The 17,201-nt window shown below is 30.2% G+C and overlaps 6 protein-coding genes across 7 annotated transcripts; 3 read left to right on the forward strand and 3 right to left on the reverse strand.

Moving 5' to 3' along the window:
- Positions 1-300: 300 nt before the first annotated feature.
- LOC136776659 (RNA-binding protein 48) lies at positions 301-2,050 on the forward strand. The gene is made up of 5 exons (XM_066732371.1): positions 301-525; positions 686-876; positions 951-1,139; positions 1,202-1,702; positions 1,781-2,050. The coding sequence occupies exons 1-5, from the start codon at positions 424-426 to the stop codon at positions 1,914-1,916; spliced, it is 1,119 nt and encodes a 372-aa protein (XP_066588468.1). The 5' UTR covers positions 301-423; the 3' UTR covers positions 1,917-2,050.
- Positions 1,928-4,263, reverse strand: LOC136776658 (uncharacterized). 2 transcript variants are annotated; one of them, XM_066732370.1, is made up of 5 exons: positions 4,110-4,263; positions 3,759-4,025; positions 3,413-3,583; positions 2,359-3,324; positions 1,928-2,281 (listed from the first exon to the last, which is right to left on the reverse strand). In XM_066732370.1, exons 2-5 carry the CDS (start codon positions 3,933-3,935, stop codon positions 2,096-2,098), a joined length of 1,500 nt encoding a protein of 499 aa, XP_066588467.1. In that variant the 5' UTR covers positions 3,936-4,025; positions 4,110-4,263; the 3' UTR covers positions 1,928-2,095. The 2 variants fall into 2 exon arrangements, with proteins under 2 accessions (XP_066588467.1, XP_066588466.1); XM_066732369.1 differs by having other exon boundaries at positions 3,759-4,263.
- Positions 4,264-4,655: 392 nt separating this feature from the next.
- Positions 4,656-5,548, forward strand: RpII15 (RNA polymerase II subunit RpII15). The gene is made up of 4 exons (XM_066732704.1): positions 4,656-4,816; positions 4,892-5,054; positions 5,113-5,186; positions 5,256-5,548. Exons 2-4 carry the CDS (start codon positions 4,944-4,946, stop codon positions 5,443-5,445), a joined length of 375 nt encoding a protein of 124 aa, XP_066588801.1. The 5' UTR covers positions 4,656-4,816; positions 4,892-4,943; the 3' UTR covers positions 5,446-5,548.
- Positions 5,549-5,792: 244 nt separating this feature from the next.
- Txl (Thioredoxin-like) lies at positions 5,793-8,495 on the forward strand. The gene is made up of 4 exons (XM_066732703.1): positions 5,793-6,093; positions 6,341-6,608; positions 7,654-7,934; positions 7,995-8,495. Exons 1-4 carry the CDS (start codon positions 5,996-5,998, stop codon positions 8,206-8,208), a joined length of 861 nt encoding a protein of 286 aa, XP_066588800.1. The 5' UTR covers positions 5,793-5,995; the 3' UTR covers positions 8,209-8,495.
- A 196-nt stretch (positions 8,496-8,691) lies between these two features.
- Positions 8,692-13,434, reverse strand: MED16 (mediator complex subunit 16). The gene is made up of 13 exons (XM_066732702.1): positions 12,966-13,434; positions 12,751-12,897; positions 12,485-12,683; positions 12,165-12,411; positions 11,951-12,106; positions 11,706-11,875; positions 11,305-11,632; positions 11,016-11,223; positions 10,626-10,947; positions 10,328-10,541; positions 9,403-9,512; positions 9,188-9,333; positions 8,692-9,093 (listed from the first exon to the last, which is right to left on the reverse strand). The coding sequence occupies exons 1-13, from the start codon at positions 13,025-13,027 to the stop codon at positions 8,970-8,972; spliced, it is 2,433 nt and encodes an 810-aa protein (XP_066588799.1). The 5' UTR covers positions 13,028-13,434; the 3' UTR covers positions 8,692-8,969.
- A 166-nt stretch (positions 13,435-13,600) lies between these two features.
- Rcd-1 (Required for cell differentiation 1) lies at positions 13,601-15,623 on the reverse strand. The gene is made up of 4 exons (XM_066732555.1): positions 15,407-15,623; positions 14,806-15,190; positions 14,338-14,732; positions 13,601-14,261 (listed from the first exon to the last, which is right to left on the reverse strand). Exons 2-4 carry the CDS (start codon positions 15,130-15,132, stop codon positions 14,060-14,062), a joined length of 924 nt encoding a protein of 307 aa, XP_066588652.1. The 5' UTR covers positions 15,133-15,190; positions 15,407-15,623; the 3' UTR covers positions 13,601-14,059.
- Positions 15,624-17,201: the final 1,578 nt, after the last annotated feature.

Below are 17,201 nucleotides of genomic sequence, written 5' to 3' on the forward strand. Positions count from 1 at the left end.
TGTCAGTAAGATTAAAACTGTCACTTTATTTCTTTATATTACTTTATAACTTGTGGTATGTATATACTAACATTTGTCTTGGCTCACGGACCATGCATTATGTATTTTGAAATTAGTAATTAGAAATATCTATATTGCGGTCCCTCTACAGTCTCTACCCTCTGACGTATTTCCGCCGACCAGTAGTATCAGCAGCGACTATAGCGTAGTACCCAAAATAGTACTACGCTATAGGATATGTCGCTTTTGGGTACTACGGTAGTACCGAAAGTACTACACTTGGCAACCTTGCCTCTAGCTAGCAGCTAGCTAGTGACTAGTCTGAGTAGTCTGACCCAGTCTGACCTGACGTGACCTGAAATCATATTTATTTATGAATCATGTATCTTTACTTACTACATACGTTACATACTAGAACTTAAAATGGAATTATCTCCTATAATAAAGCTACCGCATCACGAACAAAGCGATTTATGTCATACAAGATCTTTGTATAGACAAGGCAAAAAATTGACAGCAATCAAGGTAATTAGGTAGAATTGTATCTTATGTATTACATTTTACTGAGTAAAACTCCTGTATATATATAATTATTAGATGCAGCATAAATATCCAAGATCCTTTGATAAATATTTCAATATCTTTTACTACAATATTTTCTTAATAAAACAATCTGGTGTAACAGGTTTATACTATAAATGATGAATCTCAGCACTTAATAATTAGTGGAGTACCAAAACTGGATTTGAGGAATGAATTATTGAAAATTATTGTTCCTTATGGAGAAATAAAACAGTTGCATCCAGTTGCTGATTATCCAACAGAGGAGTTTACAGAGGCTTTTCATGTACAATTTGCAGCTATTCAAAGCGCAAGGTATATTTTTAATGTGTTCAAAACTGTTTAAATTACAAGCCTTTAAACACTTATTTTGTGTAAATCTTTAACAGAATAGCAAAACGATTTACTGATGGTAAAAACTTCTTTGGTGGATTATTGCACGTGTTCTATTCTCCTGAGTTGGAGTCAATTGCAGAAACAAGGGTAAAACTTATTAAGCGACAAAAAGATGTATTAAGGAGAATCCAAAAGAATCAGAAAGACTTTGCAAATTCTGACACAAATATATTTGTACCAATGTAAGTTAAATGAATAAAAATATTTAATTAATTCTTATGAAATTCTTTTATTATTTTTCTAGAAAGCAGTATCACAGAAGAAAAAAGAATCCGGCCCTCCCTCTTGATGAAGATAGGCTTCATAAAACAAATCCTGGAGAGACATTGCAAAGTATATATAATAAAATCCCACAAGAGCTTGATCGGCGCCTTATACCATTTCCAAGTTTACCACAACACTTAATTAATAATCATAATTATGAAAATTTAAATGAAACAAATCCATATAAGGCCCCATATGAACCAATGGAAACAATACTTTGTGCATCATCTAATGACCAATTTGAATCAATTAAAAATTCTTATAAAGTAAAAAGAAATTATAAAGGAAAGCTGATCAATGATACAGTAAAAAGTAAGATAGTAAGACCTTCAATTATAGATACAAGACAAATAACAATAGCTGCTAAATCCCAAAGTTTCAATTCTTTTGCTAAAGTAAAAAAAGTTGACAAAGGTATTACCATTAAATTAAAAACTGGGATTGATGATGCAAAAAAAAGGATTGTGATAAAAAATACTAGGTAAATTATTATAATTTGTTTGTTGTTAATAAAAGTTACCTTATATAGTAGATTAATAAACAACAATAATTGTTTTAGTGTAAAAGAACTGGTACGACCTAGTGAAAAACTTCAAGAGACTATCCACTTAGTCCGATCGAACATACGCTCGGTAATGATGAAGAATGAAAAAGAAATGAATGGGGAAAAAGTTAATTTATTTAAGATTAAATAAATATACAATAGATTATTAGTGTTTTTTAATATTTATGTATATATACCTATGCTTACTAACAGATTTCCGTATATTAGATACTATTTTTAAAATGAAACAATATGGATATTAAGATTAAAAAGCAAAGTACAATATTATGTGGTAATATACTTTCACTAAGTAAAGGTCTTCAGTCATGTTTAAATAACAATAGTAGAATCTGGATCCCAAAGAGTACCATTCAACTTAGATTTCACTGTTGAATTACGTGGGGGTGTATTCTCTTGATGCAATTTAACAGACATGACTTTATTTCTTAGCAGATGTTGTGGAGACTTAGTTGGCATTTGACCATTATTGGATCTATTTGCAAGAGGTGTCCTGCACTGTAGACAGATAAAATTGCATGTTATTTAATATATTACAAAATACTACATACTTATTAATTATAGACTTGCAATACCTTTGATATTTCAAATTTTTTATTATCAGGACTAAAATTTTTTTTCTCATCTATGTTATTTTTCTGATCCAATTTTGATATCTTATTTTTTACAAATTCTGGCCTTTTTTCAATATTAGTTTTACTTTTAGCTGTTTTTGCTCCACAGGAGTTTTTAATTGACACATCGTCGTCAAATGTTATAATAATCTCTTCTTTCAAAGCTTCTGAATGTTTCTCATTAACGTCAAGCTTATTAGGCTCAAGTTCTTTGAAGCCTATTGTCAAATTAGAGTCTGTCCAAATTTTAATCTTGTCATTATTTTTTGTAGGTGAATAAAATTGGTGTGCACTTTGTTGATTAACAATATTATTTTGTTTATTGGAGCTCAACAATTTCTCTCTTCTCATTTTTTCATCATTTTCTAACAATTTATTCTCTTTATCAAATAAATTATTTACTTCTAAATTAACAAATTTTGTATCACTCAATTTTTGTAGTTTGCTTTCCATATTGGCATTTAGTACAGTGATCTCACTCCTTTCCTCATCAATACTTTCTTTACTATGATTACAACTATCACTAGAGTAATTAAGCTCAATTTTGTTATCTAGCTGAGACAAATTACTCTCATCAAATACAAAGTTGCTTGTATCTGAAGATGCAGTACTATGTATTTCAGGGGATGATAATTTTTGTACAGTTTGAATTTCTGGTATATTGCATGTAGTGGAGATTTCACAATATGAATATCTATAGCTAGATATAGATTCACTATTGTAGCTACCATATTTAAATAAATTTTCAGAAGAATGTGTTTTTATGCGTTCCATTGATCTGGCTCTTAGAATTGGTGTTCTATCAAAATCAGCAGCTGGAGATCTTGGATCAATTCCCAATATTTCATATCGTTCTACATCTACAGTCTTCATTATTTTCTTCAATTGTCTGGGTTGAATTTTAGTTGTGTTGGAAATATCTAACATCTAGATAAACATGTCAACAATTTTAAAATATAATTTATTCCTTTAAAAATTGAAATGTAAATATCATTAATATTATCAATTAACTCACAGTAATTAGAGCTTTGGGAAAAGAGAAATGTGAAAGCTTGTTGGGACTTCTTTTAGGTGTCAATGGAGGAATCACTGCATCAATATCTGTCTCAATATATGGTTTTTCAGTTTGCAAATAATTGGGCACTGCAGAGGTTCTCTTAATTAATTCTGGTGGAGTGTAATTTACCTAATGATTTAAAATGTAATAATTTTATATTAACCAATTAATATAAATGAGGCTTCTAATTTGATATCCTAGCATTAAAATATATTTATTTAAATAAAAAATTCTTTGATAATGAAACATGTGCTTGTTAAGAATAATAATATAGATTATAGACTATATATTATTATTAAAATACCTCAATTGGTGTTCTTGGTATACCAGAAGTGGCTGATCTGGGATCAATAGGTAATATTTTTTGTGACGTTTTTGGTGTTAAAAATTCATCCACCATATGATTTTGTGGTTTTAATCTATCCGTTCCATAATCCGTATCAACGTGACGTGAAAATAGTTTACTTCCGTAATTACCCATGATAGAAAAATAATTTTAATCTTAGTTTTATCAAATTGTTTGACTCTCAAAAGGCAATAAGCATTTAAACAGGTTTAAATGATCAGCGCTCTGAATGTAAACACATAACGGTCATTTAAAACGGAGATGTAAAACAAAATTTATGAAATAAACTAATTATATGTCCGTTTATACTTAGAAAATTTATTTATTCATGTATGATCTTTTATTACTTAAAGTTAAATTAATAGACTTATATATATATAAATTCTAGACAGATAAATTTATTTTCAAGGGAAACATGACAATTTAATAAAATTAAACTGGCTTCTGAAAGAGTGGCGCCACTTGCACTGTCGTCGACGTCTTGCGAGCTTTGCGCCTGCGTGCGTGTCTGGCGCATGCGTACCGCATGGTAGTTCTTTCTTTTTTGGATGCATTTAAGAACGATAACGCCGATAACGGTTAAACGGTTGACTTTCTTTAAGGCTGCGTTCCGAATTACGCTTCAAGCGCTTGAAACGCATAGGAAATGCTAAACATGCTAAGGCCCGATTCCACAAGACTTGTTTAAACTGGATTAAGTTAATTATGCTATATTCTATGTGACATAAAATATAGCAAAATTAACATAATCCAGTTTAAACAAGGCTTGTGGAACCGGGAACCGGGCCTAAAGCGGACTAAAGCCGGAGAGCGCGCCGGAGCGAGAGCCGTGATGGCCCCGTAGCTAGCCCCCGTGCCCGTGCCCCGCGGTCCAACCCAGTCCAACCCGAGCAAGAGTCAAGTCGGTCAAGCCTGAAACTAGTCCCGGACCGCTCACCACGACTGACGACAAATTTCACATGTCCATTGTCCGATGTCCAACAGTCCAATAATATTTATTGATCAGTCTTTTACAGGTAATGACGAATTAGAAAAAAATAACTTTTTCGAACGATTTGAAAATCCTGTATAAATTTAAAAAATCCCCCCAGACGTTCCCGTAAGGTTAATAAAAGAGGTCAGTGTCCGGGGAAAAGAGGACGGATGGCAACCTTAGATGGAGGTCCAGGATTTGTTGGTATTAGATTTTGTCAAGAATGTAATAACATGTTATACCCAAAAGAGGATAAAGAAAACAAAGTGTTGATGTATGCTGTAAGTATATGTTTACTTAAATAAATATACATAGTTGTTACATTAATTTTCGTTTCAGTGTAGGAACTGTCCATTTAAACAGCTTGCTGATAGTAATTGCATATATGTAAACAAAATAATGCATGAAATCGAGTAAGTGCAATCTTTAATTTATATATAGCATGTAAGATACAATATTTTAATACATAATTTATATTTCAGTGAATTAACCCATATTGTGGCAGATGTAATATCAGACCCCACGCTACCTAGAACAGAAGAGCATCCATGTCCAAAATGTAAACATAGGGAAGCAGTATTCTTCCAAGCTCAAACTAGACGAGCAGAAGAAGAAATGAGATTGTATTATGTATGTACAAAACCACACTGTTCTCACAGGTGGACAGAATAAACTAGGATGAATATTTGTAATATTTATAATGATTTTAAAGATGTATTAATCTCTGTAATATGGCAAAAATAATTATTATTAATAAATACCCTTTTGCATAATACATTTTTATTAATTTAAACATATAATTTTAGAATTATTTAAAAACTTAATTTATTGTAGTTTTATAAGAAGCATTAAAAAAGAAGGGATTTTGTAGTTTCTATAGTTTGTGTGTGTCTGGAAAGCCTTGATCGGTATTATCTTTTATGTAGAGGGATTAGCGTTTTCTACCTTCGTAATCTTCGTATGTAATGTGAATGAGAGAGATTGGGTGGAAGTATATACATATACAGAGCTGCCAATTGCATATAGCTAAACCTAAAGTCTAAACTCTAAACTGCCAGTCATTCAGTTTTGATATTCTTTTCTTACTACCTCCGCCTGAAATTCACCCAGTCAGTTCAGAGTAATCAGACGTTTCAGTCCTCCAAACTGGCAGTTAGCTAATCTAACGTTTTGCTGTGTTGCGAAATATTGATGTTAGTTTATGTTAATTAAGATATAAATAATGGGAGTCGTACGTGTTATTGCGAATGATGGTCAATTTCCCACAGAAATGGCCAGCGCGGGTACAAAATTAGTCGTGGTAGATTTTACAGCAAGTTGGTAAGTTTCTTTTAAATTATAAGGTTATAGTTTTACTTTTCTCGCACCTCTCAAGAAAAATTAATTTTTATATACATCTGAGCATGACCCATAATTAGATTATTTTATTTTTACATTAGATTTTGCAAACATGTATATAGATATTCTTTTGAAATAAAAATATTTGCTTGTAAAACATAATACTTGGTATATAATCTGTGATTGACGCTTTTAAGAAATTATGTATAATGTTGTAACAATTTTATAGGTGCGGTCCATGTCAAAGAATTGCACCAGTTTTTGAACAATTGTCAATGAAATATCCAAGGGCTGTATTTTTAAAAGTGGATGTAGATAAATGTACAGAGACTGCCGCTTTTGAAAGGGTTACTGCAATGCCTACTTTTATATTTTATCGTAACAGAACCAGAATAGGCCAATGTCAAGGAGCAGATCCAGTTGCATTAGAAAACAAGATTCAGCAATTCTATGGAAATGGAGATGGGGATGACTCTGAAAGTCCTGTAGCTGGACATGTACGAAATAGTAGTGATACTGCCTTTTATCATATTTTTGGAATGATATTTATGGCTGCTTGTTTATTCTATTGGAATAAGTATCAGTAACAAAATTATGTAGTTCAACCTGCTTCCAGTAAAGCATTTTCATATTTTTTCAATAAGAAAGTTGTGGTAACTTTCGTTTTATACAAATTTAAAATATAGTTATGACTAAAAATATGTATGCCTCTAATTTATTGTAAAACTAGTCGACAAGTTTAATGGTTATAAATATAACATGAATATAAGTTATTACTTTAGAAACATAATTTGATACACCGAATCGAAGTTAGTTGGCTGAAACTGATTAGCACATCAGGAGTTTAAGAAATTTAATTCTAAAACTAAAAAATAATTTTTCAACGGATACAGGCACATGCTTCTATTGTAATCTCATGATTGAATTCTACTAATTACATTCTATTGAATTTAAAGTTATCAACTTTGTTACCTTAAGTTCCTAAGATACTTAAACCTGATAGTAGCTAAATATCATAATTTTTTATCTTTAAAATTATACTTCTAAAAAACCTGATATTATAGCAAAATTTTGCTAAAATATATTGTGGATTCAGTGGACCTAATTAAATCAGAAATGTTACCACACATTCATATTACAAAAATTTGTCAGCTAGTATAATCTGTCAGATTTAAGCTCTTGAAAGTATGAGTTTCTCTTGCATTTACATAAAAAAGGGATATTTTTCACAAAAAAATATGCTATTTTAGAAAATTCATTGAAGCAAAATTGTTATAATAAACTGCTTTCATAGCTTCCTATTTGACCAACAATAATCTGTTATTGTAATACAAAAGATTTAACAATTTTCTTTAACCAAAAAGGAACTCATACTTATAACAATATTTTTTTATAATATAAATACATTCTAAATTGTATCAATTCATTTTTCAAATTGTTTAAAATAATTTTTTGAACTGAATATAAAATTTTTTTATATGCAATTATGATATTATAAATAAAATAGTTTGAAAACATTGAGTTGGTTTTTCCTTTTTCCAGATGGATCTGAGCACTTATATAACTAAAGGCCAATGTGAATGTCTAAATGAATCAGATGAGCATAATCTTATTCAATGCCTATCAGGCACTGGATATTTAGAAAGTGATTGTGATGAGCAGTTAATAATATCCATTTCATTTAACCAAGCTGTGAAAGTGCACTCTTTAAAAATTAAAGCACCTGCAGAAAATGGACCAAAAACCTTAAAACTTTTCATCAATCAACCTAGAACAATTGATTTTGATATGGCAGATTCTTACACCAGTACACAGGATTTAACGTAAGAATGAATAAAAATATTTTTAATTATACAAAATTTGTTTATTTACATATTTTACAGTGTTTCAGCTGCTGATCTCGAAGAAGGAAATTTAGTTCCTTTACGTTATGTAAAGTTCCAAAATGTTCAAAATCTCCAGATTTTTGTGAAAGATAATCAGAGCTGCAGTGATACTACCAGAATTGATCAATTTATTATAATAGGCTCTCCAATCTCAACTACTAATATGGGAGAGTTTAAACGAGTATCTGGTAAAAAAGGAGAAAGTCATTAACATTTGCTCATTATAGCTAATGAGCAAATTGTGTCAATCAAGCTCGTAAATAAAATGGATTGAAATAACAATCTTTCCTTCATGGATTATAGTAATACATTAAAACTTAAAATTCAATAAAATCCAACTTCTATGATCTGTAGATTTGTTCTGAGTCTAAATGATGGACCAACAAATTATAATCAGAATCAATTATTTTCCTAGTTTGGTATAATATAATGCATTTTTACATTTCCTTGTTTTTTTGTACTTGAAATAAAACTAAAGCTTGATACTTTTATTTATATAAAGAAAATATTAGCCAAATTTTTTAATAAGCCTTTATTTCAGACATAATTAAAATAAATACATCTATCATTGCAAAAAATAAATTGCAATTGAAAATTTTGATGGTCATTTATTATAAAAATTTGCAATATTAGTTTTAAAAAACTAAAGAACTTAATTATATAAATGTCAATAAACAACCTTAGGAATGCAGTTTATAAAAATAAAATAATTTTAAATCTGAAATTGCATTATTGCAGAATAATGTTAATAAAATACATTAACCATTAATAATATAAATTAGTCTCAGAATAATTTAAATACACGTTAAATATGTGTTCTTTAAATTCCATAGAGTAATCTAAAAAATTGATCCATAATATATATATAATTTTTAATTTCTGTATTATATTATTAAAGATTTTCAATACAATTTATTTATGTAAAAAATGCTAAAAGTTTCTGCTTTGAACAATGAAAAAATACTTGTTGTTTTATGCACAGCTTTTGTGAATTCTCCAAATACCACCACAGCGACATGCTCGAGTCCATCTTTGATCCCAAGCCCTGATAGCTGCTGTTCTTGTCATATTCTGAACTTGAGCTTTGCCACCACATCTTAATGTAATCAAATTGATTAGGCCCATTCATTTAATTAATTTTTCTAAACTATTTTTTTATATTCAGTTTTATAACTTTATTAAAACCATACCTGGTACACTGCTTGACATAAAATGGGTGTTTTCCCAAATAAAGATGTCTAATGGTGTCAACTACCTGACCGCTGTGCATGCATCCTTCCACTGGATTTAATTCAGGTACAAATAGTAATTGCTCAGGCTCAATACCATACTCCAACTAAAATAATTGAATAATCAATCACATATATATTGTTTTGTATTTTTTGATTGCAGAAGTAATTCATACTTGTAATGGAAAACTTTGGTAAAAAAAGATTGGTGTAGCAATAGCAGTTATGCTATTTCCTTGATGTAGTTGTGGTATCATAATTTGATTAGGAAGTAAGCAACATTCATCTGCAATAGATTAATAAACCAATGCATCTTATCAAATTTTATTTGTATTTTAATAATTTAGATTATTATTTTAAATTAATGCAGGTTTTTTAGTCAAGGTCGTACTATATGCCGAGCTTTCTATTTTTATATCGCTTAGTGTTGAAAGTTTTGAGGCAATTTCATGAATAATCACTGGCAAATCAACAATACTATAAGATATAGTTTGATTTTCTTATTTAATTAAATCAGCACTTCGATCCATTTTTAAAAATAATTCGGTTTTACCTACTTTTGGAATATTCAGATCTGCTATAAAATAATTCGATTTATTGGATGAATGAATTATCAGACGTACAGTTTATTTTGAAAAAAAATCACTGAAAAAATTTTACTGAATCTTCTGCTTTATCCTTCTTTAATAGCTGTACAGATTTTGAACGAAGTTGAGTGTCTTTTATCCTTTAATATAAATTCTAAAAGGTTTTTTGAAGATAGTGGTTTTTATGTGTGATTTCAGAAATTTAGTTTCAGCATGTGAATATCGCGATCAGTAGAAAATAATAAAAAGTTATCACTTGGTTTTGTACAATATCTACTACTCCCTCTTTAAATTTTGATCTAGCGAAATTTAAAGATGAGTTTTTAAATTATTCACCGACGTTGCTTGTTTCTACATTATATGCTATATTTGTACATCTCAGTAAATCAGTAGACTCAATAAAGTAACAAAAATAAATTGCTTACCGAATAACACGATGATATACATAGATTAATAGCTGCACAAGGTGAACTGAATGTAGCGTATTGTGAAATGTAAGAAAAGAAAATATTACCGATTAATCCATCGTCAATTTGTTGTTGCTGCGTTTCTCCATTCGGTTGCACTAGCTTTGATAGTAAACGAAAAAGCAATGCCAAAACATCAAGATTATCTGCACTTCGGAAGAAGACAGGAAGGCACGAAGGACGAAGGAGGCCCCATATACGAATTATTACAAGAAGTTCGCGAACCGTATTTAAAGCTCTGTAATCCTTCAGAAGTTCGTACTAAAATTAAATAAATTACTAGTAAATTATAGTTTAATTTATTCGAAATAAATTGAACTTATTTTTGTATAAGAAAGCACAAACCCCGCTAGATTTTATCTGTAATCTTTGTTCAGGAAGACGGGCTAATAAATTAAGGGCAAGATCAGCAACCCACTGAATTAGCTGCTGTAGAGATTGCAGTGTACTTGGCTCCACTGTAAATTCTTTAGGATCAAGATGGAGCAAAACTTTGTCAACATCAGTATAAGCATCATTAATCACAGCTGCTAAACTTTCTGCTGGTCCTTTGTCGTGAGAAATTAAATCTGACGGTCTCAATAAAGATTTGAACGCATTTGCCACAGAATGGATCATGAGAAGTGATGACAAATCTGCTGCTTTATTTTGACCTATTACGAGCATTCTAAAACAGTAAAAATAGAAATCCATGATATTTCTTTTTAGATAAGACAAATAAATATATTTGTTTACCTGTATAATGAAGTTTTGATACAAAGAAATTGTACATAATGATATTGCTGAGTAGAAGGAGACTGTCTATTATAAGAAGTGTCCAGTCTCTCGCACAATGTTTCTATCATTGACGATCTTAGACAAAAGAGTAAATCTAGCCAATCTAATCCTGTTATCAAGCAATATTCTAGCAGTGTACAAGCATTTCCTAATGTCATTGTTGTTCCTAAAATTTGATAAAATATTAACTTGTATAAAATATAAAGTTTAAAATTATCTTTATACTTTGATAATTAAGTTTGCGAACCTCCATCAGGTAATAATTTATAAAAGTACAGATTCCCATGACTATCGCAAGCTGAAAGAACACAGCCTAGCCAGGAAGAATCTATGTGTGTTATGGTAGTGATTGTTCTCATATATTTATTACTAGGTTCATCTGGTCTCCAAGATAAGTTCAATGAAGCAAATGCTATTTCTTTTAATGAATCTCTACTTAAAACGTGAATAGAAGAATCTGCTAGAGCAACAATAATATAACTTGGTGGTGGACAAGTTGTTACTATTGATAATTTAGTTGTTGTAATTGCTGTAACTTGAGAAGAAAAGCGATATTGAGACTGATGTTGCCAAACCTAAAAACAAAACAATTTAACACATGTATGTAATAGACAATGTTCTTTTAGTTTTTATTATAAATGTACTTACTACAGTTTTAAAAGCTTCTAGACCCTTTGGCATAAATAATTTATTTACAGGTTGTGATTTTTCTCTTAGTTCCCAAACTTCCACAAAACCTCCAGATTCGCTATTTGCAGCAACAACTAAAGAATCTGCATCTTCTCTTACCACAAATTTTAAATGTGTTACAGTGTTATCTGAAATAAGATTTTGAATCAATAATGAAATAAGTGAACATTATCTTATTACTTCATATGTATACCATCCCTTACATGTACTATCTTTAAGTGCTCCATCTTGCAAAAAAAAGCTAGGTAAAGCCTGTGATGTTATACTACATTTATCATCAAATTTACGGACTAGAACTTTGTAACACCTAATTGGTAAATGAATGCCTCCGCTGCTGACAGCTACCAAAAAGTGACCATCTATAAATAAAAAGAAAATTAGCAAACGTTTATGTTAATTTATTAATTCATGATTTACTTTTTCCATAGCAGAGATCAACAGCAGCTATTCTGTGTCTTGTGCTACCTAAACTTTCAGTTGAAAAACATATAGGATTTTGAAAATCTTTTGTAATCATTACAGCACCAACCATTCCTGTAGTTGATACTACCAGAACTCCTTCTGCAGCCCTACCCCCAAATTGCCTTACTGATGGTGCAAAAAGTAAATGGTTAAATTTTTCACTATAGTGTATGCTGTCTTTTTTTTCTGTTACTAGTGCTGTCTGAAATAAATAAAGCATGTTTTGTGTTATTTTATCATCAAGAGATAAGAAAATCTATATTTAAAAAATCTACTTTTTTTCCATTGTGAAACCATGCAGCTCCTAAAATGTGCTCTCCTGGAAAGCATGTTGATCCAATTAATAACCAATCATTAAGCACATGATCCTTAAACATCCAAAGCTGAATATTGCCAGATGAATCAGCAATTACAAGCTTGTCTCCTGGTAAGTCCCATTCCAATGCTGTTACATTAAATTTATTTGAAAGAACCCTACAAATATTGATTAGTTTTCATATTTATTTGAAGCTTAATTTTTATATATAATTATAATACTTACTTGTGTGCATGCCATGGCATATTTAAATCACAAACATAAACATGAGAGCCCCATGTTTTACCATTCGTATCATCTAGTTCTGTAGTAGTTGTAAAAGCTGTTATGTTACGACTTGATAAAGTGCATAATGTTTGTCCATCATACAAGCTGGATGAATGATAAATTAAATATAAATACCTGTATATATAAAATATATTGAATAAAATCAAACCTACCTTTCTTGATTTGAAAACGATTTGATTGAAGTTTTTCTGTTTACAGTGAACAGCAAATCCATTTTTGAGGTTATATTATAGCGCTACGCGAGATTATAACATAAATTGATATGAATAAATAAAAGCATTAATAAAATTCAATGATGTAGATGGAACTAGTGCTATTATATATATTTCAAGAGGCGAATAATTGCCTGAGAATTAGAAAAAACACCGAGATTCATCATTCTACCTTAAAATGTCATAGCTATCAACAAGCTCTAGCTTATATCAAAGATGTCAAGACTGATCAAGAAAGGTAAGAGTGAACCAACTGAAAGTTACTGTAAACTAGTGTAAACTGTAATGTCTGCAACATGACCAGTTGGTAATTTGATCAGATAATTAATAATAAACTAAAAATAAACTTTCAGAGCAAAAGTGAATTAAATCAATAAATATTTATCTATAAAGGAAAAATCATTACAAATAAAAAATTGTACAAGACTTGTAATATAATTTTATTAAAAAATTATTTTAGCAATTTCAAGCTATTTGTTCTTAGCGTTAAAACATATAACTAAGAGGGACATAAGTAATTTGCAGAATGTTATATTAAATTTCGTACAAAGTTAATTTAATTAGTTCCACCATGTTTTCTTTTTATAGTCAAACAAAAACTATACAAGCATTTCTTTACTTAACTCTTACATATTAAATAGCTGACATAATTTTCAATTAATTATACATTACATGACTAAGGTAGTAATTACCAATAGTAGAAAGCTTATGGTTTATCAAATACTTTCAAAAAATATAATTATAAAATTATAGCAGAACTTACAAATATATATTAATTTAATCCTAATTATATATAGATATTTATATATTTTTAAATACAAATATAGTCACAGCACAGTATACCTATGTTAAAAATTATTCTGTTTTAGTGATAATACATTATGTATAATGCATAAGGTACACGTAAGAATTTATTATTATTTTATTAACAAAAAATTTTATCAACTAATTTTGCACTGCAAATTTTTATTATACAACTTAACTAGTTATTATTGAGACAAAAGTTATTTTACATGCCGCTAGAGATACTGAGCTTAAGATGCAAGAGGAGACATTCCAATTGCTCTTGGATCTTGTTGACATGGCTGAGTAGGAGGACCAGGTGGAGGACCAGCTTCTAAATTTTTTAGAAGTTGATTTAACCAATGTTTTGTGGATGCATCATCTTGCACACAGGCTGCAAAAGTGGTATCTCTTAATTGATCCGGCAAACACTGTCTAAGTGCCAATAATGCTCTAAAATGTACAAGAATTTGATTATATTACTTGTTTCTTTGTTAAATGTAACAAAATCAATTAAATCAAATTATACCTTGGATTATCGGAAAGCCTTAGGTAACATCTTACTACATGCTTCAATAATCTAGCAGATGGATCCTTTGCTAGTGATAGTACCATTTTTCCCAAAATCATAGCTACATGGCTAAATCTATCATATGTTTGACAAATATATGATAGTCCACTTTCATCTAATAATATTTTTTGCAAAATGAAAGTTGCAACAGTCTTACTTAGCTCTGACCCACTTTCCATAATTCTTAAACATAATGGTATAATTTCAGTTGTTAACAGAAAAGTGATAACTTCCTGTTCATCAGTCTTGACCAGAGCTCCTATAACTCCTAGGCTCGTAAGTCTCAGATACTCAAAAGGACGGGTTTTATTAACAGTATGCAAAAATGGGTATAGAAATAATGGGATATGTGCCTGAAAAAATCATAAAAATTCAAATAATGTCTTTTAAGTATCTTTTAGAAATTAATAGGCAATGTTTTCTTACCTGCAAAAATGCAGATCTAGTGTCTGGATGACTTGCTACACACTGTAATAATGCCAATGCATTACATACTCTGTTACTTTGATAAGCAGTAAGGGTTGCAGGATTAATAGCAGGATAAATGTTAATAATTTCCTGTAGAAGCGACGCAGTTGTTCCAAAGGAATGCCATAGCATAGGAGCTAAATCAGGTACAACTTCCCGCTTCTTGCTAAGTTCAGATAAGGCATTTTCCCTTGTTTCTGGATTAGAAAGCTCAATTATCCATGTATAAACTTTTTCTCGATCAGCAGTTGTTTGCAAAGCTGCTGGACTCTGCTGGGAGCTCATTCTAACCTCTTTTTAGTCTCTTGTTATAATTTTATGAATCCTCGCATGTACTTTTTAGCTAAACAAAGTTTTTCTATAATTACTTTAATATTAAAGATATCGAACAGAATCTCTATTTAGCCGGAGCTTTTTTGAAAAATAATGCAATAAAAACGTTATTTTAAGGTTATGATTTAGTCATTGAACCTTCTCAATTTTTTTAACCGTTAGCTTGTACAGCATATTGAATGCAACATTTTCTACATATTAAGTAAGAAATTAGTGTTAAGATTACCTTCAGTTTAGCTTAGAATTTTTACTAGATGTATTATTATTACATCATAGCAGATCACCCAGTCAAGCCAAGTTGATTTCACGGGTTCCGTTGGGTTCCGTTTCACTCGTTTCACGGTTTCACCTATGGTTTTACGGGTTTCACCAATCACCACTTCTTTCGATACAAACCGACGTTCGACACTGTTCGACACACTGAACAAAAATGTCGAAACGGACTTTAACCTAACGGACGGGCATATGTATGTACATACATATACATTGTGATCTGATGGGAATTTTATTCCCCCACTATACTCTCATTCTCTGTGTTATAACATGGAGAGTATAGGGTCCTAACGATTCCAACAAGCCCAAAAACATTGAAATCGGTTGAAAAATAGCGCTGGACAATTCTCCCTCGTTTTTCGTTCCGTAATATTGGCTACAGAGGGTTTGAGGGATCCCGTTAAACTGGATTTTTTTCGGGCTGACAATCTTTGAAGGGATTGACCATAAAAATATATTCACACGCACACACACAATGCTTATAATTAATTGAATTATTATAAAATATGCACTGTGCCTTCTATACACGTTTACACATACATATATTTCCAAATTTACTCAAATTATAAGGAACCTTTATCATTCATTCATCTAACTTTTGGTAAAAAGAAAAAATAGAAGACAACTAAAAAAAGCAAAACATTCGTGTCATTTCTGATTTATGAATGTTATTTTGAATTTAATAAAATATACTTATATTTTTAATTACATATTCCTGCAGCAACTTAAAAGCACTTTTAACACATCAATTTATGGTATTAGTTTATATAAAAAATGACGAGATTTTCTGTATCAGGTTCTTACACCACCGGATATAACACAGAGTTTTAAGAAGCTTTTACAAATGGCTACAAGAATATGTAAAAAAAGGAATAAAAGTTTCTACTAAAATATTGAGTCTTTAAATAATAATGTTACTATGAGAATAATAAAATCTAATAACTCTGTCACCCTAATAAATCTTCTTTAACTTTGCTGTTTATAATATTTTTTAATTAAGTAATATATATTGGACAAAATCGTATAACTTGTGATGGTTCTTTGTTGGCTAATTACTTCAACTCTATAACAGTCTTGCAACTCTGCTGCCATATTTTCTTCCAATCTCTAATTTGATTTTGAGATTTGAACAAGTCATCAATATAAAAATTCATCCAGGACCATCTGTGAAAAAAATTCTTCATAAATTTCAATGCCAATCCAAACAGTAGTTGAAAAAATATAGAAGATACATTTTAAGTTATCGCAGCAGTGATGGTCATTTAAGTAACAGAAAAAGGCATATAAGCTTAGATTTTTTCAACTATTGTGTCAGTCGGTGTCAGTGGCAAATAAAGGCTGTTCTATCACTAAACAGCTGCAATAGTGCAATAAGTTTACTAAAATGAATATGTGCTTGGCTTGTTTCCAACTGATTGCACTAGTTCAGCAGTGCAGGAGAAAGAAACCCATGGTACACAGTAGGAAATGGAATTGTGTGTGGTTCGGCTAGCTTGACTCTGTACTTCAACATGGAAAATGATATATTACACTATATAGTTGAACCACATACAATTCAATTTTCCACTGTGTATAATGATACATTTTAAATTATAAACTGCATAATATTAGTACAGTAAAACATTTTAAGAGACGTTGATTAACGAAAAGATATAACTTAACTAATAAATTCGGCACTTTTAAAGCATTTGCAGGAATATTTAACCATTTAAATTTGTTAAAATCAATGTAAAGCTTTTCCTATATTA

The sequence above is a fragment of the Prorops nasuta genome, unplaced genomic scaffold (genome assembly GCF_024137725.1).
Source record: "Prorops nasuta isolate Cenicafe-Biocafe unplaced genomic scaffold, Cenicafe_Pnas_1.2 PNAS00010, whole genome shotgun sequence".
In the NCBI taxonomy this organism is placed as follows: domain Eukaryota; kingdom Metazoa; phylum Arthropoda; class Insecta; order Hymenoptera; family Bethylidae; genus Prorops; species Prorops nasuta.